General features: G+C 48.5%; 1 protein-coding gene and 1 long non-coding RNA gene across 3 annotated transcripts in view; one reads left to right on the forward strand and one right to left on the reverse strand.

Moving 5' to 3' along the window:
- Positions 1–1,324, reverse strand: part of LOC112439801 (uncharacterized) — a 24,729-nt gene extending 23,405 nt beyond the window's left edge. Inside the window, exon 1 of the long non-coding RNA XR_008625433.2 lies at positions 727–1,324. This is a non-coding gene — a long non-coding RNA (uncharacterized LOC112439801). The remainder of the gene's footprint in view (positions 1–726) is intronic.
- SLC22A5 (solute carrier family 22 member 5) lies at positions 592–26,494 on the forward strand. 2 transcript variants are annotated; one of them, XM_063604219.1, is made up of 11 exons: positions 602–1,248; positions 9,065–9,136; positions 9,279–9,382; positions 15,050–15,204; positions 16,231–16,402; positions 17,917–18,043; positions 19,813–19,913; positions 21,566–21,780; positions 23,309–23,491; positions 24,553–24,688; positions 25,062–26,494. In XM_063604219.1, exons 1-11 carry the CDS (start codon positions 856–858, stop codon positions 25,147–25,149), a joined length of 1,746 nt encoding a protein of 581 aa, XP_063460289.1. In that variant the 5' UTR covers positions 602–855; the 3' UTR covers positions 25,150–26,494. The 2 variants fall into 2 exon arrangements, with proteins under 2 accessions (XP_034816355.1, XP_063460289.1); XM_034960464.3 differs by lacking the exon at positions 9,065–9,136 and having other exon boundaries at positions 592–1,248.
- The last annotated feature ends 258 nt before the right edge of the window (positions 26,495–26,752 follow it).

Here is a 26,752-nt window from a genome sequence, read left to right on the forward strand (position 1 = left end):
TTTTTTTTCCAGTTAGCTTCTGAATAAAAACTGCACGGAAATAACTAATCTGTGGGGAATATTTAATCCTAGGCTAGGATCGTTAATCGTGAAGTTAAATTTTTACATCTGCATGAACAAAATGGCTTGTTACAGACGAAAATGTGGAAAGGGCATCTGGACTAGAATGAAAAGTCATAGCTCCCAGCCTCTCTACTAGGGTAGTTAACAGTCCCAGGTTCAAAATAATCCCTGTCCCTCTTATAAGGATAGGCGGTGTCAAGAGCAACTATCTGTGAGACCCTGGGCTAGTGACTTTCTCCTTACCCCCGCCCCCAAGTAGGCCTTGCAAAAAGCTGGGAGGGGTGCGCACTGGAGCTTCGCGGCCGCTCTCCCACTCGCTCCCCGCCCGGCGCTAGAGGAGCGAGTTCGGACTCGGACCCCAAGGCCGCGAGTCCGGCTGCCTTCCTAAGCCGAGCCCGGGCTACCTCGGTCGTCCCCAGCAGGCTTGGCTGGCAGAGGCCGGGCCTCGCCAGGTCCCCAGGACAGGCCCCGCCCGGGCCTCAGGTGCACTCCCGGCCCACCCCGTGCCCTCGCGTCCCGCCCAAGCTCCGCCTTCGCCGGCGCCGCTCTGCCTGCCAGCGGGGCGCGCCTTGCGGCCCAGGCCCGGAACCCTCCCTGGTCGTGCGCCCTATGTAAGGCCAGCCGCGGCAGGACCAAGGCGGCGGTGTCAGCTCGCGAGCCTACCCTCCGCGGACCGTCTCGGGTCGTTTGCTGCCTGGCTTGCCTGGTCGGCGGCGGGTGCCCCGCGCGCACGCGCAAAGCCCGCCGCGTTTCCCGACCCCAGGCCGCGCTCCGTGGGCCTCTGAGGGCGGCATGCGGGACTACGACGAGGTGACCGCCTTCCTGGGCGAGTGGGGGCCCTTCCAGCGCCTCATCTTCTTCCTGCTCAGCGCCAGCATCATCCCCAATGGCTTCACCGGCCTGTCCTCCGTGTTCCTGATAGCGACCCCGGAGCACCGCTGCCGGGTGCCGGACGCCGCGAACCTGAGCAGCGCCTGGCGCAACCACACTGTCCCGCTGCGGCTGCGGGACGGCCGCGAGGTGCCCCACAGCTGCCGCCGCTACCGGCTCGCCACCATCGCCAACTTCTCGGCGCTCGGGCTGGAGCCGGGGCGCGACGTGGACCTGGGGCAGCTGGAGCAGGAGAGCTGTCTGGATGGCTGGGAGTTCAGTCAGGACGTCTACCTGTCCACCATTGTGACTGAGGTGGGTGCCGGCCCCTGCTGGGGCTGAGACCAGGGCGCGGAGGACCTGTCGCGGTCCTTGAACCCGAGCTCCTCTCTCCCAGATGCGCACTGGACGCTGTCACTCCCCCTCCCCCAACGGTCAACACCCTAGCGATGGAGACCCTCCAGCCAGGTGGCTTGGGAACGCTTCACGAGGTGACCTCCAGCCACAGTGTGCTCCTCCCTGCACAGGTGGTCAGTCTGGCCTCCCGTCCTGATGGCCACTTTGAAGAGGGTACCAGGAAGGTCCTGGCGGTCCCTGGGCGATGCTCTATGGCCCTGTGTGTCCAGGACTTACTCTAGTTGGGGTTGGGGGTGGTAAGTAGCAGAGCCAGGGCTTGGGCCAGGGGCTATCCCGTTTTTCCTCTAGTCTCTTGGTTTCTCTTTAGAAGAGAAGAAATACTTCTCTTTCCTGAACTTTTAAAAGTTAAATAAAGCATGTGTATACAACTGCCTCTTCCCTTTTTCCTCTAGTTACTCCTTCCCCTACCGTCCACAACCCAAAAATGACAATCTGGTCATGCCCTGTAAGTAATTGTTTGCCTTTTCCCATGGTCAGTTGTCAGTCTTTTTTTTTTTTTTTTTTTTTTTGAGACAGAGTCTCCCTCTGTCACCAGGCTGGAGCGCAGTCGTGTGTTCTTGGCTCACTGCAACCTTCGCAGTCGTGCGTTCTTGGCTCACTGCAACCTTCGCCTTCCAGGCTCAAGTGATTCTCCTGCCTCAGCCTCCGAGTAGCTGTGAGCCACGACGCCCAGCTAATTTTTGTGTTTTTAGTAGAGACGGGGCTTCACCATGTTGGCCAGGATGGTCTCGATCTCTTGACCTCGTGATCTGCCTGCTTCTGCCTCCAAAGCTGGGATTACAACCGTGAGCCACCACGCAAGGCCGTCAGTTGTCACTCTTTAAGATCCATTCATCTGAAGATGGGTTCAGGGTGACTTGTTGACCTGGAATATTTTCTCAGGTATTATGAGGCAAGACTGTTGGCCAGATTTAGTTAAAGCATACAGCATTAGGTCATAGGGTGTGGGGGAGCCTTTCTCATTTCTCATCCCCTTGGATTTTCCCTCTGGGTGGTTTTGTCTGTCCCCTCCGAACCTGTTGGAGCAGTTGTTGGAGCTGGATGTAGGAACATGATGTTAATGATGTATGTGTTTTGTGTCTTTTTTAGACACTGGCACTCTAGCTCCCTGAAGTTTCAGCAGCATTGAGTAAGTAGCCAGTGAATAGCCCTCATTGATAGATAGGCTCACTAAATGTGCAGATGACCAATTCACAGGTTAGAGAAGGCTTCCCAGAGGAGGAGGCCTCTCAGTGAGCCTAGGGTGTTCAGCTCAGCATAATAGTGAGCTGAAGGCCCCAATGCAGCAGCAAGAAACCACCCAGCAGGAGGGCAGAGTTCACAGAGAGGGGAGAGTTCATAGAGAGGGAGAGTGCCACAGGCCCTGGCACAGCTTCAAGCCCTGCTGGATGTTGGTGCTGAGCCTCCCCTCCTGGAGCCTCAGAGGGGCTTACAGGGGCTCTGGAGATCCCAACTGTGTTGCTTCTTGGCGTCATCACCCTTCAATGGAGTCTGAGAGCTACCCTGGGAGATTCAAGTGTGTGTGCATGTGTGTGTTTTTTCTTTTTGGAAATTTGATGTCCCCAGCATTTGGACCTGCTTTCTCCACATATATGTAGTGGGAGTGTGACCGGAGCCCCACTGGGATTTCTTAGCTAGTGACATAGCTTCAGTGTCCAGAGGCATCATGGCTTGACAAAAGAGGCACTCCTTGGAGGTAGCCAACTGTGCTTTCTGGCCCATGAATCCACAGGAAATTGGAACCTTCAGTTGCCACAAATCCTGGGTCCTAGCCTCACAGGTGGGTGTGTTACCTTCCCGGAAGCCAGTGAGTGTTATGAAAGCAGAGGCTGTCCCTGAGGTTGCAGGCAGAGGCCACAGAGGGGAACATGACACAGGAATCCCTACAAATTGTACTTGGGGCTGCCTAAAGAAGAGGGAAGTAGTGAAGCAAGAAGAAGCTCATGGCATCTCTTGGAGTTTTACATTGACCCCTGAGGGTTCCCCGGCTTACTCTAGTCACTTGTTCCTGCTTTGCTGCCTCCATCCCACATTGGGCTGAGTGGTGGTGGCATTGATGAGCTCCCAAAGGCCAGCTGTGCCAGGGGGTCTGACCTTATCTTGCTGCCAATGTCAGCCTTTTGTTTTTTAATATTTAGACTATTTATTTAGCTGTCTTAGCAGTTTCAAAGGAGTTATGTGCCCTTTCACCTACTTATATGTTTTCAGTCTTTGCAGGGAGGCCAGATTAATGCTTAGATCTTTGTTTTGGGCTACTGGAATGCTTGACTTGAAGTTCAGAGCTGCTTGTTCCCAGGTGAACAGCTACTGCTGGAAATTGCTGCATCAACATTCTAATGGCTTTTTCTATGGCCTGTTGTCTTTCAACCCAAACCTGGCCTGCTGACCACTGCATCTAGTCCCATGCCTGCTAAATGTCTCTAAGCCTGCCCTCTGCCCCAAATCATACATAAAGGTGTTTGTAAGTACACTGGTATTGAATTACTAGTCATATTTTTTCCACTGAAGACTGGAACCTCAGGTGTCCTGTTTGGATTTTTTTAATTTGTTCAAGTTAAAGTACATACATGTAGTACCAAACTTTGTGGTGGATTTAGATCTTTGCGTCTTCCTCAATTTCTGACACAATTCTGGATGCAGAGGGAGGTTCTCAGGAAAATTTTTATTGAATGAGTTAATGAATAATTTAAGAAATCATCTCTAAAGTTTGAGAACTAAAGAAAAATAGTTCAGTTCTTAGAAGGGAAACTTGAGGGTGGCTGAAAAGGATTGACTGGAATTTTTTAAAGGAAATGTGACTCCCCCTGCCCACTGACTGGGGCTTTGATGCCACATGGATGTGGAATGAGGTGTTGGGATTGGCAGAGGGAATCTGCTAGCAATTAATAAATAAATAAATATTGGCAGGGCGTGGTGGCTCACGCCTGTAATCCCAGCACTTTGGGAAGCCAAGGCAGCAGGTCACTTGAGGTCGGGAGTTCAAGACCAGTCTGGCCAACATGGTGAAACTCCATCTCTACTAAAAATACAAAAATTAGCTGGGTGTGGTGGCACATGCCTGTATTCCCAGCTACTTGGGAGACTGAAGCAGGAGAATCGCTTGAACCCAGGAGGCGGGCTTTGCAGTGAACCGAGATCGAGCCTCTGCACTCTAGCCTGGGCGACAAAGCGAGACTCCATCTCAAAAGAATAATAATAATATTAATAAATAAAAATGATTTATGAGGTAAAAGAGTTTTATGCCCCCATGTTTCAGGAATAGTTTGGTGGTCCACATGGTTCTCGGCTGGCCTCTCCTCTGGACCCTCAGTCATCCCTGGGGTACTGGGGAATTAGCCAACCCATCATGCAGTGCTTCTTGGCCATGGACTGCCCCATGTGCTGGAAACCTGGGTTGTTTCTGAGGTTGTCTGGGCTGTCCGCTCTTTGGTTTCACCACAGCTCTGTCCAGCCTATGGACAGACAGGTTCCTTGAGAAACTTCCGGCTGGGTGTGGTGGCTCATGCCTGTAAACCCAGCACTTTGGGAGGCTGAGGCAGGTGGATCACAAGGTCAGGAGTTCGAGACCAGCCTGGCCAACATGGTGAAACCTCATCTCTGCTAAAAATACAAAAATTAGCCCTGCGTGGTGGCGGGTGCCTGTAATCCCAGCTACTCGGGAGGGAGGCTGAGGCAGGAGAATTTCTTGAACCTGGGAAGCGGGGGTTGCAGTAGCCAAGATCGCACCATTGCATGCCAGCCTGGGTGACAAGAGCAAGACTCCGTCTCAAAAAAAAAAAAAAGAAAAAGAAAAGAAACTTCCAAGCTGCTCTGCATCGCCTTGCTCTCCACCTGTCTGCTTCTGAGAAGCCCTCGGCCCAGTCCTGGGTGGGACTCCCACTCCCTCCCCATTGTCCTGGACTAGCTTTTCTATCAGCTTTATCTTGTGTAGAGACAGATAGTCTTAGAAGATGGGAGAGCCCTCACTGTTATCCCCAAAGCTGCCTGGAGGAAAAGCCAGAGCAACCTGGGAGCTGCGGCCGGGGCTGACTCTGGGCAGCAGAGACCCGAGAGACCTGGAGCTTGAACCTCACTGTTACGCCTTTGTTGATTTCTCTCACTCAGGGGACACACAGACCCTCATCCAGGCTTTTGCAGCTATATGGCAAGGCAGAGAAGCCACTTGCGGGGTCCCGTGGCCCACTATGCACATACATAGTAGACACATCTGGCCATGAGTGGTCAGATTGAGCCACTCTCTAGCTAGCTGACACCTGTCATCCTGGGTCAAATTTCTGACAGTTGACACAAAGCAGGGGGTCAGGGAGCCAAAAAAAAAAAAAAAAGGGCCAGGTGTGGTGGCTCTTGCCTGTAATCCCAGGGCTTTGGGAGGCCGAGGTGGGCAGATAACCTGAGGTCAGAGTTCAAGACCAGCCTGGTCAACATCGCAAAACCCCGTCTCTACTAAAAATACAAAAATTAGCCAGGCTGGTGGTGCATCCCTGTAGTCCCAGCCACTCAGGAGGCTGAGGCATGAGAATCACTTGAACCCGGGAGGTGGAGGTTGCAGTGAGCCGAGATTGTGCCACTGCACTCCAGCCTGGGCGACAGAGCAAGACTCTGTTTCAAAAGAAAAAAAAGAATATTCTGGAGATTGAAGTTCAGGAGTTCAGGGTTCATCTCGACTTTGGGCAGCCAAGCAAGAACTAAAGTATACCAAGATGTTGAAGGTTGATACCTTTTTATTTATCGATTCATTCACTCACCTATGTACCAAAGAGCTCCTGAGCCTCTCTTCTATACAGGGGGCACTGCCAGGAGTTGTAGAGGATGTGATAGCAAAGATAGGAAATACCTTTTCTCTTTGCTCTGACAACGGTGGGGCAAGGATTCATCATTGATTTCAGCAGGAGGCAGGATAAAATGTGTGTAGGAATATAGGAATACATGGCAATCAGTAACATGTGGTACCTAGCAGCATGTCTGACTGTTGATACGGTCAGGCTAGGTACATCCCCTCAGGGAAGAACTTCTGCCTTAGGGGCACACACCCTATCTTTTTTCCCTTCCTGCCAATTCACAGGTAAGAACATTTAGTCCCAGGGAACTATGTCATCTCTCTACTTCTCATAACTGAAAAAGCAGTGCCAATTATGTATGAGGTATAGGAGACACAATTCTCCCTCTTTTTAAAAATGTTTAATAGCTTTATTAAGGTGTAAATGACATAAAAACTGCATGTAGCTAAAGCATGCAATTTGGCACACATGTATCTCTACACCCTTGAAACCATCACCACTAGAAAGGTGCATTTCTCCCCAGGAAGAGGGGCAAGTCTAGGCCCTTTGCCAGAGTTGCTCCCAGAATGTTTTCAGGTTGGGCCTGCATTCACAGCTCAGCCAGCTGAAGGGTGACAGCATTAGACTCGTGACCCAAATCTTAAACCCACACATTCCATTTTAACATTGATACCTGTGATCATCAGCCAGTATAGCCCATCCCATGTGCCAGGCGGAGGCATCAATAAGCTGGTCTATAGCAGCTTTAATCACAGCTGGGGAGCCAGGAGCTAAGGAATGCTAGACTCCTTTGTAAACAATTTAAGTAGGGGGTACTTAGCCTGGACTCTATGTGCTTCTCATCCACCTCTTCTCAGGGAGATTCTGGCCAAGTCCTGGAACCTACTGCAGTCCATCTGGTGGTTGACAGATATGTGGACGGATTGGCAGGCTGGGACCCAATCTATGTTTGCCCTTGTGTTCAGTTTTGAGACCTAGCACCTTTCCTGATCCTGCTCACAGACCCCCTGCGGCCAATAGGAAAGAAGTGTTAATGCATATTTGCTTTTGGAGGGCCCAAAGCCAGGCCCAGAGAGTTGTCAAGGGCGGTCAGTGGTGGGTGGATGGCAGAGTTAACCAAGGAGTTACACACCTGCCTAGACTAAGGACAGGCTGGACCAAGTAGAGAGGGTGGGGCTAAGGGAGCCTGAGAGATGCTCTGGGGCCTATCTCAAAATGAGCACTACAGTCACCCTGTCCCCTGCAGAGATTGTCTGACCTGGTTTTAGGTCACACCCAACCTTGCCAGCCAAGGAGTCTTTAGAAGCCTGATATTGGGAGACCTGTCCTGGGGTCTACAACCCCAGAACTCACTGCAGAAGCCCACGTGGATTGCTAGTCTAGCTCAGCCATATGGGTCCCCAACCCTCACCTCGTGATAGTCCTGTGAGAAACCGCTGCTGACCCTTTGTTCATGTTTTCATCTTTTCCACTATAAAAGACATGCTAGCTGGGAAATAGAGCCCATCATACTCAAGAGTGGCAGGAGCCAGGTCCTGGCCCCTGAAGCTTGGCCTCACACACAGAGGCCGGCACCCTGTCATCAATTCCCTCAGCTTTTTCTCCGCCTCCACTCCCAGTCCTAGATTTAGCAGCCATGTGTGGGTGGGGGCCACTGCAGGGATACTTACCCACCTACCAGAGAGATGGCCTGTGGGTGCTGGCCCTTCTGAGGCTGTGGAGGTTGGAGGCTGTGGCAGCCTGGGCAATCAGGCTGTGGTCCTCCCATGTTCTTGACTCCTGCTAGTCTGGGCTGCCTCCTGATTAGGGGTTGGGTGCTCCAGTTCTTCCCTGGGTTGGGGATTGCCACCCTACTCCCAGCCCATCCAGGTTCACGCTTATTCCAAAGCGGAGCACCAGCAGCCTGCCTGCTGCGGGAGTTCTCCGTGTCCAGCCTGAGGGTTGCCTGCCAACCCCTCTGAGAGGTGCCCGGAGGCTGTGCGCCCACACTGCCCAGCAGTGCGGAGAAGCAGGCTTGTTTTTCCCTGTCACTGGCTTGGAAGAGATGCTTTGTTCTAGGGAGCCGCATGTCCCCTTGCCTGCATTGTTGGTGAGGAGCCAGCAGGCTCCGTGGAGGGCAGGCTAGCAGCCTGGCGCCAGGGAGGCAAGGGTCTGAGTTCCTAGGAGGGTGGTTGCTCATGTGAGAAGTCTGCAAAGGTTACTACTGAGCACCATCTCTCTGTCTGAAAAACATTTTTCATTTTTCTGTGAACCACTAAGTTTCCCGTTTGGGCTTTCTTCCTGCTTTTGGCTCTTGGTTAGGCAGGCGCAGCCTGATCCGAGCGTCTGGCTGCTTCCCCAGGTCTTCAGACCTCTTTTTCTGTTCATGGTGACTATAGATGGAACCACACATTGGAAGCTGGAAACTCAAGCGGTGCAGCCTGTTCCTTACCCCAATCCCTGTTTTACAAATGGGGAAATCAAGGCACAGCATGGGGTGATGCTTATCTGAGGTTGGAAGAGTTAATAGTAGAGTGGGAGCTAAAACCCAGTTTCTTACCTCCAAGCTCAGGGCTTTCAGCTGTAATTGAGCCTAGTATAGTTGGTGTGCAGCATCAGGGATTCCAGCTCTAAAGGTCACAAAAAGGACCCGGGGGTCATTGGCCCAGGGTGGGAACCTGAGCAGAGCAGGTCCAGATGGTGCACTCTGTGCCCTGGCCTTAGTTTCTTGCTGGATGCTCTGGCCCGTAGAGCCCCAGAGCCCTGCTTCTAGAACCACTCCAGTGACGTTCATGCCAATGGCCTGAACCCCACTGAGCGAGGGTGCCCTGCCTCTTCCACAGCCCTGGGCTCCGCTCAGATTTTTAGGAGCAAGCGTTAGAGGCCTTGCTTTCTCCAGGGTCAGCATGTGGACAGAACACTTACTCTCTGCCTGTCTCTCCTCCTCAAAATGGAAGCAAGACAGTGGGGCCTACAATGCTATGAAAAACAGGATGGGAAGGAAGCCTGCTCTCTGCCTTCCTGCCCAGGTGAGCCATCACCTGACTAAGTGAGTTCACACTCAGAGCGTGCGGGGATGGCAGGATGTTCTGACTTCATTTTCCAGGATGCCTTTGCTTTAAAACCTTTTAAAAAGAAGTGAATGATACACCCCCTTTGCTCATCTTGCAGTGGAACCTGGTGTGTGAGGACGACTGGAAGGCCCCACTCACAATCTCCTTGTTCTTCGTGGGTGTGCTGTTGGGCTCCTTCATTTCAGGGCAACTGTCAGACAGGTAAGGTGTCTGTCTTCTGGAGCACCAGGGGACCTCAGCACTGAGGAAGAAGCGTGTGCCTGGCCCTTGATTTCAGTTGGTAGTATTCTTTCAGCGCAGGGCCCTGTATTTTAAAGAAGAGGAAGCTATGTCTGTGATATAGACTCCATGCCTAGTAAGAAGAGCCAACAAATCTGACTCCGTAATTCTTGCTAAGTAAAGAAACCTGAGCTGTCTAAGCTGAATGTATCTGTGATCCGGTTGACTAGGTAATATGCCATGATTCACTTCTGCAGTAGCCTGGCTTGCCTCCCCTGGGTCACTGTGACTCTGTCATGCCCCTGAGCATGGGAGAGGTTGACATCATGCACACATGCACATGTGCTAGATTGTAGATCTGTAGTAGTGCCACAGTGTCTGCCTCTGTAGTCCCAAGAAGACCAGCATTCTCTCTGCAAAGTGAAAGGAGCTCTCACCAGCCACTAGTGGTATGAAAAGCAGAACTCTTTTGTCCACAAGGCTGATGCCCCTTAGCTAAGTGGCCTGTGGTTTTGGCATTTACTTTATGACAGGAGGGAGAACAGTGTTTTGATCCATTTCTTATAAGCAGGTTATTTGTATAATTCTAAAGCTTTTAACTCAAGGAAACATTAACGGCTTAGAGAATCCCAAACCCCTCGAAATTATATGCACAATGTTAGAGACTACATGTGAGCATTTTTTTGGAGAGAGGTCCATAGCTTTCATGAAGTTCTTAGAGGGGTCCATTATGTTGTGTCTTCTTTCCCTGGAGCTTCAGGGTCTGTCAGAGAAGACTGTGAAGAGAGTAGCAGCCTTCAGCAAGTCCTTGGCCACATGGCACATGTGAGAACACCCCACAAATCGGTGGGTTAGCCGGTGGGAAGGAGTCCCAGCATCTTCCCTGGTTTTTAATTCCTGGCCTCAAGCAATCCTCCCTCCATAACCTCCCAAAGTGCTGGGATTACGGGCGTGAGACACCATGCGCAGCCAGATATTTTTTATTGTTGTTGTTTTTTTTTGAAAAGGAGTTTCACTCTTGTTACCCAGGCTGGAGTGCAATGGCACGATCTCGGCTCACTGCAACCTCTGCCTCCCAGGTTCAAGAGATTCTCCTGTCTCAGCCTCCCGAGTTGCTGGGATTACAGGCATGCACCACCATGCCCAGCTAATTTTGTATTTTTAATAGAGACAAGGTTTCTCCATGTTGGTCAGGCTGGTCTCAAACTCCCGACCTCAGGTGATCCACCCACCTCGGCCTCCCAAAGTGCTGGGATTACAGGCGCGAGCCACTGCACCTGCCCAGCCAGATTTTTTTTAAAAAGCAGGTTAACCTGTTTATTATTCCTAGTTTACAGATGGAGAAAGTGAAACAGAGGGATTAAATAACTTGCCCAAGGTTTCACAGCTGGCAAGTGGCAGAGTTAGGATTTGGACCCAGGTAGTCTTGCTCCTCTATTGTGTATGGACTACTGTTCTAGGTCCCTGCTGTCCTAAAACTTGCTTTCTAGCAAGGTGGAATGTATTAAACAACCAAGTGAGGAAGTCGTTGTTGTCCTTGGCCATGGTAAGAGATACAGAGAAGTGCAGGGTGCCACAGGAGTGTCTAACAGAGGAGGTCAGGGGCAGCATCCCTGAGAAGGTGAAGCATGAGCTGAGAGTGGGAAGATGAGTCAAAAGTAGCCAGCTGAGGGGTAGAGAGGAGAAAGAACATCCAGGCAGGGAGAATAGCAAGTGCTAAAGCCGGGGCTCATGAAGAGGCATGGGAGCAGGACAAAGTCCGTGTGGTAGAGGTGCGGAGAGTGGTGTTAAGATGAAGGGGAGAGGCAGGCAGAGCCCTGGGCAGATGAGCAACCAGGGCTTAGGGGATCACAGTTAGGACTTTGGGCTTCAGCCACAGAGCAGCGGTGGGCTACTGAGATTTTTTAAAGCAATAGTGTGACAATCAGATTTGTCCTTTTTTTTTTTAAAGATGCTTTGACAACCTTGTGAAGAAAGAATTGAAGGGAAGCAAAAGGTGTTGTAGAGAGACCAATTAAAAGGTTGTCACAGTAGTTCATGCCAGAGATGATGGTGGCATGGCCTAGCATGACGGTGGTAGAAATGGAGGGAAGTGGTAAGAGGTAAAATCAACAAGACTTGCCGATGGGCTGGATGTCGGAATTGAGGGAAGAAAGCTTTCTGGCCTGGGTAACTGGGTGAGTGAAGGTACACTTCTCTAAGACAGAGAATGCTGGAAAAGAACCACGTTCATGGATATTGAGTTCAATTTGTGTGTACTAAATTTGGGGTGACTATGAGACCCCTAAGTGGAGAAGTAGAGTGTGAAGCTGGCTGTATGGATATGGTACTGCATGAGAGGTTTTGGCTAGAGAAACACATGTAGGATTTGTCAGCATATAGAACCCTCAGCAGAGCCCCAGATAGGGATGAGGTTGCCTGGGGAGAGGGGAGTGGGGAGGGGAGGGGGGAACTGGGGGAGGATTGTGCTATGCTTAGAGGCCTCCTGAGTGGACATGGGAGATTCCTTCTCACGGAGCTAAGTGACAGCTACGGCTCAGAAGAATGCCCTTGATGTGAAAAGGAGATACCCCAAGTTCAGAGTAGAAATGCAGTGTATTTTTCTGGGTCAGCTGTGTCATGGGTCAGCTTAAGAACCTTCTTGCCATGTGACACAATGATTACCTGAGGAAAGCATTTAAGTTCCAAAAGGTCTATTCCCAGGGAAACTGGAAACAAAATTTGTGAGTGTGTTTAGGACCACTTTAGTCTACAGAAGGGCTAATATAGTGTTTTTCAAACCTTTCTAAACATTTTGGCCACAGAACTTTCATTAAAGTAGGATAATTTAAGTCTAGTAAATGAAATACACCCTAAGTGGCTAAAAGTATGGCTGTTCTGCCTGCAGCCCCTGCCTTCAATTCCCAATGCCCTGCCTCAAGCCTGTCTGTGCCCCCTTGGAAGGCCCAGGGCCCTGTGGGATGGACAGCTTCTGAGTGCATTACTTCTGAGTAAACCAGTTCTAAAACCTAAGCTAAATAGATTACCTGAAAGCAATCAATTCATGCCCTAACTTGTCTAGGACATCAATGTAACTTTTTATATAGTATAAAGGTTTCACCTTCTTTCTGGCCTATGAATATGTCTGAAATTCAAGAGCAATTAAAGTACTCCTGGGTTGTCAAAGCCCTTTATGTGACACTATTGAGTTATCTTTATGCGTCTGACTTGTAAGAGATGCACAACTCTAGGAAGAAGTAGACTGCTGTATCCTGTTTCCAGGTATGTGTGTGTTTGCCATTTTGTTGACAGACTTTAAAAGCAAACATTTCTGGCCCCAACCCTGAACTGCCAAGGACTGGTGCTATGTAAAGGGTTCTCTGGATCTGTCTCTTCCCTACCATCCCAGGGAGCTCTTAGGAAGGGAAAGGGCATAGAGATTATACCAGCCTGCCTTGTGGTTAGGAACCACCCCTTGGTTGGCATATAGAACACGCTTGTTAAAAAAACCATGCAGGGGAAAGTAGAGTCTACTACCAGGCGAGAGTTTCTCAACCTCGACCCTATTAACATTTTGAGCCAAATAATTTTGTTCTAGGGCATTTTCCTGGGCATTTTAGAATATTTAACAACATATCTGGCCTCTACTCATTAGATGCCAGTGAACCCCAAGTGATGGAAAAAAAAAAACAACAACAGAAAAAAACCTCTTATATTGAGGAAAAACACCAAACTCTTCCACATAGTTGCAAGACCTTGTGCAATTTGCCTCCTAGCCACCACTGTACTCTTGAATTGCACGCCTGTTGCCAACCACACTGGTTCCTCATGTTCACCATGCCCCCTCCAGCCATGGGGGTGTGTGGTCTTCTCAGAGTCTGAAGCATTCCCCACCCACCCCAACCCACCCCCTGTGGCCTTCTTTAACCATGCTGGCTAATTCAGGATCCCTAGTTCCTTATGACTTTCCTTTATAACGTCTACCAGAAATTGGGGGAAAAGAAGTGTTATTATAGGATTAATGTTGGTCTTCCCCACTATACTGTGAATATCATTGAGAGCTTGGTCCCTACACCTTAAATCCCCCATTGTCAACTATTTTTTCCCATCTCAGTGTCCCATGATCAAGGAGACCCTCCCTGAATGTCCAGTTCCCCAACACTTACCCCCAGTCCAGGGTAGCTTCCTTCCTTGTGCCTCTCATGAACCTGCATGCTGATCCTTCAGTGCACTTGACTCAGTGTGTAATTGTATATTCAGTAGGGTGTTGTTAGATTAAAATGTGGTTAATATGTGTTTCACAAGTTATACTATGACACTCCTTAAGGGCAGAAACAGCATCTTTTTTCATTTATTGATATCCAAGTGCCCTCTATAATAGATGCTCAATAAACATTGAGTGAAAATGGGTGTCAGCCAGTACTGGCCAGACTCAAACTGAACCCACTGCTTCCCACTAGCTTGACTTTTTCCTCCTGTTTGTGGCACTCTCTTTAAAACAAACCAAAATAAACCCAATTTTAAAAACTTTTTAAAATGAGCACGGATACAGAAAACCACACAGAACAAATGTGTAGCTTAATGAATTTTTTTCAGAGAAATAACCTTATGACCACCACGAAGTCAAGCAGTAGAACTTTGCTGTCCACTAAGAAGCCCTGTCCATGTGCCCCATCCCAATTACAGCATCCTCTCTCTCTCTCCCCATTAAGTAACCACTAGCCTGACTCCTGTAATAATCACTTCCTTGTGAGTTTTTTTAGTTTTATTATCGGAATATGCATCCTTGACACAAATTTAGTGTTGCCCACTTAATATATTTGATGTCTTTTAGTCTACTTAATCTATGGATTCTCCTTCTATCGCCTTCTATGCCTTACTGATTATCTATGAAGAACCTGAGCTGTTCCACCTATAGAATTTCTCAGTCTGGATTTGTTGATTGCACACTGATGATGCAGTTCAGCACATTCCTCTATGCTCTGCATTTCCTCAAAATTGGCAGTTGGATCCAGAGACTTGAGATTCAGGTTCTGATTCAGGTTCAGTCCTTTTGGCAAGACCATAGGAAGCATGCAATGCCTGACTGTCTCTTTATGATGTTAACAGTAATTAGTATATAATGCATAGATCTATTAATCCATTGGGGGCTATAAATGGTATTATTCTAATTTTATTACCTTTTCATTTAAAAGTTAGAATACTTTTGTACGTGATACTACCTCTTATCTATTATTGGTTGCTGTTCACATAGTTTACAAAGGAAAATCAGGACAAATGCTTCTTTCTCTTTATTTGCCAGTTTTCATTTATAATGAATTGTTTCTCTGTTATTCTCCAAATTTGGCAGATTCTTTTTTTAAAAAAAATATCATTATGAATGTATGGATTAAATAATTGATGTATTTCAGTCTCTTGCAATCATTATCATAATTGTAGCATTGCTTTTTAGGCAACCCTGGTACCCAGGCTGTACATTTGTCATGGGGAGTGGGGAGGGGGAGAAATAGCATGGGCACTGTGAGACCGAGACTGTCCCTGGCAGCCAGTATTCTGGCAACACTGTTCACACCCACTTACTGGATGGATCTTGGGAAAGCCCCACTTGGTGGAGCCCATTCCTGCTGCCCTTTTCCAGCTGGTTATCTGTCACTCTCCTTTTCTTCCCAGGTTTGGCCGGAAGAATGTGCTGTTCGTGACCATGGGCATGCAGACAGGCTTCAGCTTCCTGCAGATCTTCTCGAAGAATTTTGAGATGTTTGTCGTGCTGTTTGTCCTTGTAGGCATGGGCCAGATCTCCAACTATGTGGCAGCATTTGTCCTGGGTATGGCCATCATGTTGGAGTTGAGTACTTGATCCTGTATTTCACCATCATCCCATCACCTACCTTTCTGGAGACAGCTGTGATGTCCCTCAAGGGGGACAGGGTTTCTAACAAAACTAGCCAGAGCTTCCTGGTGAACCCTACTTACAGGCAGGGAAACTGAGCCAGACATGAGACCAGCCTGGGGTCCCCAGCAGCACAATGGCCTGACTTCTGATTTCCAGTTCTTTTCTGGCCTCTGAGCTGTGGCTCCTTGGTCTTAGTACTTGATGGTCAATTTACTAGGACTTGCCAGAGATCCTCCATTTACAAAAAGGGCCTGCCACTGCACAGGGCTGAGCCAGCCCCGGAAAGAGGGCGGCATGGTTGGAGGAGGAGGGGCCGTGACTGGCAAGCTTGCTAAGGTAGAGAACCCCTTGTCTGCAGAGCACTGTGGCTGGTGATATCTATGGACAAGAATAAATTGATAGGAAGGGGCTTTCGTCACCTTCAGGGTTTTAATTCAGAGTGCACACTGCAGGGCTTTGTCTCAAATGTGCCAGCCTGTTGTCACTGAGAAGCTGCCAGGCCGGCCTGTGTTTGGAGGAACCTGACTCTAGCTGATAAGGCCTTTGAGTTCCTTGGGTTGTATTGTTGAAAGGGTTGTTTTTTCTTTTCATATTTAATATTCTTTCCTTGAGGCTTAAGTCAGCATGTGCTGACTTAGTAATGACTTCACTTTTAATAAATTCTTCCTCATGTGAGGATTAAAGGGGGCCTACCGTGGCATCTTTAGCACATGGCTTCAGAACATGGCGAAATTTTCAAGAGAGAACTGTTGCTTGGGGGCCTGAGAGGCCACAGGGATGCACCCCCAGGAGACAGTCAGACAGGAGGGGTTCAGAACGCCATCCGCTCCCTAGCGCCATGAACTTAGAGAGAGTTCTCGCTGTTTTCTTGTCTGTGTATTCACAAAGATACCATAAAAAATTAATAAGGAAGGAACCCAAATTAAACTGCTAACTCGACCTCCCTTGTTTTGAACAGGGACAGAAATTCTTGGCAAGTCAGTTCGTATAATATTCTCTACGTTAGGAGTGTGCATATTTTATGCATTTGGCTACATGGTGCTGCCACTGTTTGCTTACTTCATCCGAGACTGGCGGATGCTGCTGGTGGCGCTGACGATGCCGGGGGTGCTGTGCGTGGCACTCTGGTGGTGAGTGTGACCCTGTGCCCCATGTGCCCACTGGCAGGATGATTTCTGTCTGGCCTTCACTAGAGGGCAGCAACAACCCATGAATCCCTATTTTGTCTCCCAGAGACAGGAAGCATAGATTATAAATTATTTCAGAATGTTTTCTCCACACTCAAAAGAGCCAAAACAAAACAGAATCCCATGACAGCAACAGACTTGCTCTCAGCCCTGTGCTGGGTTGCCCCAAGTGTGGGGAAAAGTAGCAGTAGCTGTGAGAAGATGGGGTCCAGCATGCCCTGTAGGAAGTTCCCAAGCCTCAGGGCAGGACAGTGTAGGCCCTAGTTCTGGCTGTGTGCTGCTGAAGCCTCATGCCACAGGCACTGGCACCAAAAGCAAGAGTCCTCAGGGTAGCCACATGGAGGAAGCCAGGCTCCTTCTGCACCACCAAGGTAGAGGAGTTGAACAGGCAGAGAAGAGGCCATTCCAGACCAAGAGGGGAACACTGCAGAGGTGCTAAGGTGGGAATCACCCCTTGCAGGTGGAGAAGGTGAGACCACCAGCCCAAGTGGAGCAGAGAGCATTTCAGGGCATAGTGGGAGAGTAAGCCGCACATCATGGGGCCCAGTCATGACCGAGGGTGGGGGGTGGCTACCTGGTCCCAGCAAGGTGGAAAATAATATCCATAGAGCACTCAAGTGCCTTGATAAACATGCTAATTTTTTTCCTTTTTTTCTTTTCTTTTTTTTTCTTTTTTTTTTTTCTCAGACAAAGTCTCTGTTGCCCAGGCTGTAGTGCAGTGGCGTGATTTCCACTTACTGCAACCTCCGCCTCCCCAGTTCAAGCGATTCTCATGTCTCAGCCTCCCGAGTAGCTGGGACTACAGGTGCCTGCCACCACACCTGGCTAACTTTTTTGTATTTTTTGGAGAGACGGGTTTCACTACGTTGGCCAGGCTGGTCTGGAACTCCTAGCCTCAAATGATCCACCGGCCTTGGCCTCCTAAAGTGCTGGGATTATAGGAGTGAACCACTGCACCTGGCCAAACATGCTATTTTAGGTAGAGTATCTGACTAATCTGTTGGATAAATCAGGGGTAGGGTGAGGAGAGAAGAGAAGCTAAGAGGCCAGTGCAGAAGCTTCTGTTGGTGCCGGGGACAGGGAGGAGAGTGTAGCAGGGCCTGGGCTGACATAGACATGCACAGAAGCCAGGCTTCCGGAGCCCATCTTGCACCCATCTCCTCAGCCCAGCAGATGGCAACACTGCTCTTCAGAAATGGAGGTGGCCAGCCAGCATGGGGATGCCGTCAGGGGGTGCAGGGCTCTCCCATTTTTGTGCGGTGTGGGGTACACATAAGCTCATCCACCCCAGGTTATTGCTGCGTGTGGATCAGCTCTTTGCTTCTGGCTTGTGATCACCAAACATTCCACAAGCTCTGGTTCTGCAACCTCATTCCCACCTATGGCTGTGCTCTGCCTGGTCTGTGGGTCTGCTGTTGGCAGGGAGGCCTCACTGAGATCGGACCTTGTACTGCCAGGTTCATCCCTGAGTCCCCCCGATGGCTCATCTCTCAGGGACGATTTGAAGAGGCAGAGGTGATCATCCGCAAGGCTGCCAAAGCCAATGGGATTGTTGTGCCTTCCACTATCTTTGACCCGAGTGAGGTAAGCACCATGTGGGTGTGGGTGAGAGGGACAGACTGACCGTGATTTGAGAGCAGCAGCACCCAGCCCTGAAGTCCTCCCTGCTCACAGCAGCCCAGCCCTCTCTCTGCCCAAGCCCCAACTGCCCATTCCCCCCATCCCCCCACTCCCCACCCCCACACAGGCCCTGTTAACACTCAGAAGTTGAGGAATAGGTTACAGCTGCCTCACTCTTTTCACCACGGGTTTCAGATTTTAATTTTTTACTTCCTTTCTAGGCAATCATATATTTTAACCATTACTTCTAACAATAAATACTCTTTTTGAGTAATAGGCCTTTCATAAAGTCAGCATTTGGGAAAATCATTGTTTCTTATACCTAAGGTGGCTTGTCATCTTACAAAGCTAACCCCAAACGTAAAATGTAAAGCACAAATAGATTTGGAGTTAGAAGTATTTCATCTCTTGAGTATTAGCAATTATTCATTAAAAAGAAAAAAAAAGTGTTTAGTCTCTTTCTGCCCTCCAATGGTTAATTATTGCATATCATCTTGGAGTCAGGTCCTTTTTGATGTCCACCTCTTCCCCCTACCCCACCCCTCCCATCAGCCCTGTTCTCACACACCATGACTCATTTCTTGGCTCTACCTAGTTCCTGGTTCTTGCTTTTCCTTCCCGTTCCCTCTCCTACCATTTCTGTAGCAGGCAGTTTTCCTTGGTCTCGTGACTATGAGAGGTTAGAAGCTGTAAATGCTGCCTGGTGGGGTTCTGGAATGTGTCTGTGGTCTGACTGGAAGATGAGGGGTTGGGTGTGGGAACAGCCACAAGCAGCCATGCTGAAGTGTGAGAGGCAGGCATGGTTGGGCTTGGAAAAGAGGGAACAGTTATTGTAGACAGCGGAGGCCAATGGCCACTGCCAGCCCTGCAGACTTGCCAGTGAGTGGTGGCCCAGCAGCCACTGTCAGCATGCACCAGAAAGGGGTCCTGTGCGCAAAGGTCAGGCAGGAGTGTGGCAGAGGGCTTTTAAGTTAGGTGGTTTTGGGGGCTTTTAAGTGAGGGGTCAATCTGGGTGAATGCATAAGCCCCACTGGCATCTTTGAGGAAATGAGGCTATTTCAGGGGATCCTTTCAGTCCAAAGTTGACCTTTTGTTGAACTTCTAACTCTGGAAAAACAAGCTCCAAACCTGGGTTTGCTTAAGAAAGCAACATCAGTGTGTTTAGACGTGTGGTTTATTAATGGCCTTGGCTGTGCTGAATTTCATAGGAAGTCACTCTGGGTGAAGCTCAGGTCAATTTTCCTGTTTTTCTATTTGAATTCTTTTTCCCTGGAAGCACACCAGTAACTACATAGTATAAGGACTCAAAACATTAACTTTTAAAAAATATCAGACCAATAAACCACACAGCCAGGTACTCTCTCTGACCCAGAGGGCAGGGAGCCAGGCTTCGGGAGGAATACTTAGAGGCCTCCTTGGAATGTGGCCACCAACAGGAATATGTGGGGGTGCAGTGAGGAAGCTGTCAGCCTGGGCCTCTGTCTTCCTGTACCCTTGAGGGACTGGTCACTTACTTTTCCTCATTTTCATTCACTCTGATTTGTTACTGACAAGGCCTAGGGAAGTTTTCACAGCCTAAAACACAGTCAATATACTTACTGTTCTTAGAAACGTAACACTCCCCGACGCTGAGATGCAGACAGCTAAGATGCCAGGGATTCAAGTATGTTATTGTGTGCTCTGAGTCTCTGACCACCTCTTCTTCCCATACACTTATCATGTTGTTCCTGCAGTTACAAGACCTAAGTTCCAAGAAGCAGCAGTCCCACAACATTCTGGATCTGCTTCGAACCTGGAATATCCGGATGGTCACCATCATGTCCGTAATGCTGTGGTATGTAAAAGAGACCTGCCTGAGGCTTCCAGACAAAGCTTCTTGAAGTGGCCATTGGGCCTCTTGTTTACAGACATGCCTCAGACCAAAATTCAAAGCCTATGTCATCAGAGAGTGAAAAGGATATGTCTTGTGTTAGATGGAAAAAATGGGCATGTCACAATTCTTAATGGGATGGAACCTCAGAAAAGGAGAATGAAAACAATTGTGGAGGCTGTTGTGGGAAATATGGACTCTTGTGGGGAATCTCTCCAGATCTTAAGATGAATCCTTGCCCAATTTGGGTCATTTAGTTTCCGTCTCCTACCCAGTTACTGACAGTGGCTGAGGAGGCCAGGTAGGGCTTTTAAGAAGGATCTGAGTGAAGACACCATGTCCTGTAGGCTGCAGAGGCTGCCAGTTACTTGGGATGTGCTCCTCCTGGGATGTCCATAAACGGTCCTGGAGTCAGGGCTATAGCCTAGATGTCCTTACCAGGTTCCCACTAATGAGGCAAAGTATGTCAGAAAGGGATTTGTGAATTACCAGGGAGAGGAAACATGTCCAAGTGCACATCGCTAGCTTTTGCTCAGCGGCCGAACCCTGGGATTCTAGGCGACTTCTGGAGCCTGGTGGGTTAGCGGTGAGAAGATGGGCGAGGAGAGCAGACTTCATCTCAGAGTCCTTATTACTAGTCTCATCCAGCTTTGAGGCAGTCAGCCACTGTGCCTACTGAGGGAGTGCTATGAGTCACCCGCTTCCAAGGAATGGCCCAGGATCCCTCCAGGCAGTTCACCATTCCCTGAGTTGGCCTCAAGACAGGAGCAGCATGTAGCCTGCACCACAGACATGCAAGCCTGTGATGAGTCACCCACTTTTGTGTTCACCCAGGCTCTCCTCCCTGCTCTGGATTTCCTGGGGACTCATGCACATACTCTTTTTATTGTACCAGCTGTGTGTTCCACCTGCAGATGAGTCAAAACAGTCGAATCCATAAAGGTCTGGTTTGTCAAAGAGTGTGGGTCATCAACAGAGAGAATGCCTACTGGGGATGCCCAGGTCAGGGGTACTGCAGGGCATCCTGATGAGAGGCAGTGTGGCCCCTCCATTGGGAGCCACCTGTCTGCTCCACAAGTACCGCGGGGCTGGTGTCAGCTGTCTCTGACCAGCCTCTTCCTGACTGGTCACCACAGGTAGTGTGTGAGGGTCTCTCTCCAAGTGTTTGACCTAATGTTGTTCCTTTTGTTATCTTATCCCCCAAATCCTATCACACCTCACTTGATGTCTGCCTCCTGACTCATTCTCTAGCTCCTTCTGCAGTTGCTGGATTTGAGGAGGTTCAGCTTAGGATTTTTAAAGCTGAAAGGCAGGTTGGAATTTTTCTTTTCAATGAAGTAAATCTATCTGAATTATACAAGCTTTTTTGCTGGGACACTGTCTATATGGAAGGCTCTGAGAGCGCACTGGCGCAGGGTTTACACTGTACCACTTGGGCTGGGGAAAATTATCTTTTGATCTATGAAGTAAGATGCAGGGTTACAGTTACTGCTGCCTTACTAGTCTCTGCTTAAAGATGGTTTGGAATTTACTGAAATAATTGCATTGTAAAAGTTGTACAGGTTGGGAAAGATGTGGATACTGCTTTTCTAGCTTTCTTCTGCACTCTGTTTCAGGATGACCATATCAGTGGGCTATTTTGGGCTTTCGCTTGATACTCCTAACTTGCATGGGGACATCTTTGTGAACTGCTTCCTTTCAGCGATGGTTGAAGTCCCAGCATATGTGTTGGCCTGGCTGCTGCTGCAATATTTGCCCCGGCGCTATTCCATGGCCACTGCCCTCTTCCTGGGTGGCAGTGTCCTTCTCTTCGTGCAGCTGGTACCCCCAGGTAGGGACCATGTGCATCTATGGTTTGGGGTCTTCACTGAGTCTCTTACTGTCTACCAGGCTGTCTCAATTAATAAAGAGAATAAAATCAAGCCCATCACAGCTCCCTTGCATATATACATTCTTGGCCTAAAAATCAATAGAAAGTGTCTTCTGAGACTAGAACACTTATGGCCTGGGCTTTGAGGGAGTGGGAAAAAGCAGCCATTGGGGCTGTTGGTTAATTTTACTCTGTACCCAAGTTAATGTGCTCATACTGTTTTCCACTCCAGAAGAAGAGGGAAGAAATAGCTATCCCATTCCTTTTTTTCCTGGCCCTGTCTTCTTTATTTATTCAACATATAGCTATGGCATGCCTACCATGGGCTGGGCACTGTGCTCGGTGATAACGATACACAAGAAAACAAGCCAGGCAGAACCCCAGGCCCTCATGGAACGTACACCCTAGATGAGCAGACAGACAACAAACAAGTAAATAAAATGCTTAATATAGTTCAGACTGTGTTACCTTCTAGGAATACAAATGAAGGACAATGCCGAGTTAGTTTACATAGTCACAGATAGTGTCCCTGAACAGGGGGCAGTTCAGTAGAAATGTACATAAAGTGACAGAAAGCCCTGAAAAAGTCTAGGAGAACATTTTAGGAAGAAGAAATGGCAAAGGCAGTGACCCTGAGCAGGGGATGAGCCTGGCATGTTTGAGGAGGAAGGAGAAGGGGAGGGGCCAGGCCACTGAGAGGGCCTCACAGTCCCTTAGCAGGATTTTATTTCTGAAACTATCTTAGTATCCCACAGATGGGTGGGAGGTAGCCATGTCCAATAATTTATAGAACAGTTCGTGGGACCTCATCTCTCCCTCTCCATCACTGTGCCCAGAGTCTTCAGTGTACCTGTAGATTTGGGAGCCTCTGATGGTCACTTTTGGGCCCATCAGGCTGAGAACACTGCACGGGAACAGCTCCCCATGGGATGTGGCAGGAGGAGCCCAGAACTGACGTAGAGGCTCACAGCTGAGCTCAGAGTGACCTTCAGGTCACACATAGCTCTCCCATCAGCACAGCACAGAGAGATTAGAAGATCAACTCGAGGTTCTGATGACCTATGATTTTTTTGAGGTCTGAGTGGGAGGAAAGCATGAAATGAGTTAGAACTGAATTCTCCATTCATCTAAACATCATGAGTTAATTCCATAGTGCCTGCAGTGTGAGGTTCTGGGGTGACAGTTAATCCCTGACAGACATGTCTTTAATGACTTATAGACTGGGAAGCAGGTTGATTGGACTATTAAGGAGCTTACTCTGGTGGTCTCCAGGTTGAGGAAAGTGCATGTCCTTATAGCTGCAGGTCCCAGCCTCCTTTCAGCAATCAATTTGGAGGGAAGTCTTGGCTATAGCCCCTTCCCCCACAATAGGAAGTGATAGAAACTGACTCCCCAAAAAATTTGGGAAGAAAGTATGTTTGTTTTGCTCTCAATAGCTGCATGCCATGGGTTGGTACCTACTCCTACCCTCTTTCCTTTGCTTCTCCAGACTTGTATTATTTGGCTACAGTCCTGGTGATGGTGGGCAAGTTTGGAGTCACGGCTGCCTTTTCCATGGTCTACGTGTACACAGCCGAGCTGTATCCCACAGTGGTGAGAAACATGGGTGTGGGAGTCAGCTCCACAGCATCCCGCCTGGGCAGCATCCTGTCTCCCTACTTCGTTTACCTTGGTAAGTCCCATGAGCCAAGGGCACACTAGAGCAACGGGATGGAAGTACTAACTGGCTTGAATGTGAGCTGGAGGTTGCGTGTTAACAGGAAAACAAGTTCATACAGTACATGGGCTCCATCCAGTACTGGATCTTTGGCCGGGAAGGGTTCTTGTCCCAGTGCACTGGCCCTCACTTTCAAATGGAAAACAACCTATAGATTACCTAGAAATTGATGAGAATATTAGAGGGTTTGTTTCTGTTTTAGCCATCCCAGGCCTTCCATCAGAGACTACAATTCCTTTATCCTAAGAACCTACAGAGTGGTTTAGGGAGCCAGTGTGCTTAGTTGGAGAAATTTCTTGGAATCAGAGCTTAAAAGGAACATGAGGGGAAAGATGTCCATGCAAGAGGTCTGATGAACTGAAAATTATCATAACCTAGAGCACTATAGAGTGATTTTATCTTGTGTGAAGATCCACCCCATGCCATTTTATGTAGCAGGTCTCCAGTTTTCTTTTCTCAGAATTATGTCTTCATAGCACCTGCGGTTTCCCTGCACATCCCTAGCCAGTACCTCTTTAGGGAGGGTGGCACCCACCTGAGAGTACTCAGAGTGCTTTGTGAACATGCTATGTAGATCTCAAAGCAAGCAAAAGCACCCTGCCTAATCTGAAGGCAGATCACATGGGCTGGGACACATCTGCAGAGGTGGAAGAGTTATTTCCATCCCTGGACAAGTACCTCGGGTTCCTTGGAAACCCAACCTTGGTAAATAAGAATAATCAGCATGGCCCAGAAATAGGAATAATCAGCATGGCCCAGCTCTTCTCCTGTAACCGCCCCTTTGTACTCCTCGCCTGCATGGTGGAACACTGCTGGGCTCTGGGCATGTCTGTGCCAGCTCTGGGTTCTGAAACCTGTCTAGATGCCAGATTCTAATCTGACTGCTCAGACTGTGGGAGATGTGAGACCAAGAAGGAAAGTGATCCCCTTCCAGAGTCCTGGGAGCATAAAGGGGTAGATGAGAGACCAAGTCTAACTGCAGCCCTGGGCCTGAGGCTCTGTCTGCTTTGCCATAGGTGCCTACGACCGCTTCCTGCCCTACATTCTCATGGGAAGTCTGACCATCCTGACAGCCATCCTCACCTTGTTTCTCCCAGAGAGCTTCGGTACCCCACTCCCGGACACCATTGACCAGATGCTAAGAGTCAAAGGGTAAGAAGACCTCCTCCGTCAGTGTTGATGCACTGGGTCTGGGTCTGGCCAGGTCTCAGGAGCCCCTCACAATAGAGCTACTCGCAAACTCCCTCTCACAGACACCATGGACTAGTTTAGCCATTAAAGGGTTGTAAATGGCAAGGTGCTTACTTATAGCCCATCCTCTCTGGTCTGTTCCTGTGTGGACATGTCACTATACACATCTCCATGGCAGTAGCCGCACTGGATAACTCAGAGGCTAGAAGAAACCTTTCAGAATCTGCTGCAGGATTCTCTTCCCAGGGAAGATATCCTCAGTTCTTGTTTGTTTGGAGACTGGGAGGCATCTTTTTAAAATGTGTTACTGACATATTTTTGCTTGTTTTTATAGAATGAAACACAGAAAAACTCCAAGTCACACAAGGATGTTAAAAGATGGTCAAGAAAGGCCCACAATCCTTAAAAGCACAGCCTTCTAACATCGCCTCCAGTAAGGGAGAAACTGAAGAGGAAAGACTGTCTTGCCAGAAATGGCCAGCTTGCGCAGACTCCGAGTCCTTCAGTGACAAAGGCCTTTGCTGTTTGTCCTCTTGACCTGTGTCTGACTTGCTCCTGGATGGGCACCCACACTCAGAGGCTACATATGGCCCTAGAGCACCACCTTCCTCTAGGGACACTGTGGCTACCTACAGACAACTTCATCTAAGTCCTAACTATTACAATGATGGACTCAGCACCTCCAAAGAAGTTAATTTTTCACTAGAACCAGTGAGATCTGGAGGAATGTGAGAAGCATATGCTAAATGTACATTTTAATTTTAGACTACTTGAAAAGACCCCTAATAAGGCTAGAGGTCTAAGTCCCCCACCCCTTTCCCCACTCCCCTCTAGTGGTGAAATTTAGAGGAAAAGGAAGTAATTGCACAAGGAGTTTGATTCTTACCTTTTCTCAGTTACAGAGGACATTAACTGGATCATTGCTTCCCCAGGGCAGGAGAGCGCAGAGCTAGGGAAAGCGAAAGGTAATGAAGATGGAGCAGAATGAGCAGATGCAGATCACCAGCAAGTGCACTGATGTGTGAGCTCTTAAGACCACTCAGCATGACGACTGAGTAGACTTGTTTACATCTGATCAAAGCACTGGGCTTGTCCAGGCTCATACTAAATGCTCCATTGAATCTACTATTCTTGTTTTCCACTGCTGTGGAAACCTCCTTGCTACTATAGCGTCTTATGTATGGTTTAAAGGAAATTTATCAGGTGAGAGAGATGAGCAACGTTGTCTTTTCTCTCAAAGCTGTAATGTGGGTTTTGTTTTATTGTTTATTTGTTTGTTGTTGTATCCTTTTCTCCTTAAGTTATTTGCCCTTCAGAATGCACTTGGGAAAGGCTGGTTCCTTAGCCTCCTGGTTTGTGTCTTTTTTTTTTTTTTTTTTTAAACACAGAATCACTCTGGCAATTGTCTGCAGCTGCCACTGGTGCAAGGCCTTACCAGCCCTAGCCTCTAGCACTTCTCTAAGTGCCAAAAACAGTGTCATTGTGTGTGTTCCTTTCTTGATACTTAGTCATGGGAGGATATTACACAAAAGAAATTTAAATTATGTTCATAGTCTTTCAGAGTAGCTCACTTTAGTCCTGTAACTTTATTGGGTGATATTTTGTGTTCAGTGTAATTGTCTTCTCTTTGCTGATTATGTTACCATGGTACTCCTAAAGCATATGCTTCACCTGGTTAAAAAAGAACAAACATGTTTTTGTGAAAGCTACTGAAGTGCCTTGGGAAATGAGAAAGTTTTAATAAGTAAAATGATTTTTTAAATAACAGCAACTGCCTAGAATCTTTATTTCTAGAATTTAGTGAGCCTGTGCCACACTGTCATCTGCCTTTTCTCTGTATCAGCTTGGGCTAATTCTAGCAATGGTTGGGATTAATCTCTAAGACTAAGATTTGATTCTTGTGCACTAGAATTCTTCACTTTATTAATTGACTATGGGCTGAGCCAGCCTTCTTGCACAAATGTATCTTGGGTTCCCTTGAAAGTAGAGACTGAGACAAGTGCTTCTGTGCAGTTAAGCAGTTTA

Source organism: Pan paniscus, chromosome 4 (assembly GCF_029289425.2).
Source record: "Pan paniscus chromosome 4, NHGRI_mPanPan1-v2.0_pri, whole genome shotgun sequence".
In the NCBI taxonomy this organism is placed as follows: Eukaryota; Metazoa; Chordata; class Mammalia; order Primates; family Hominidae; genus Pan; species Pan paniscus.

Bases quoted from the DNA above. Each gene is read 5' to 3' on its own strand.
- SLC22A5 (XM_063604219.1), top strand. From the start codon at position 856: ATGCGGGACTACGACGAGGTGACCGCCTTCCTGGGCGAGTGGGGGCCC. The intron at 18,044-19,812 runs GTAAGCACCATG...TTGTTCCTGCAG, and splicing joins CTATCTTTGACCCGAGTGAG to TTACAAGACCTAAGTTCCAA. The intron at 23,492-24,552 runs GTAAGTCCCATG...GCTTTGCCATAG, and splicing joins TCCCTACTTCGTTTACCTTG to GTGCCTACGACCGCTTCCTG.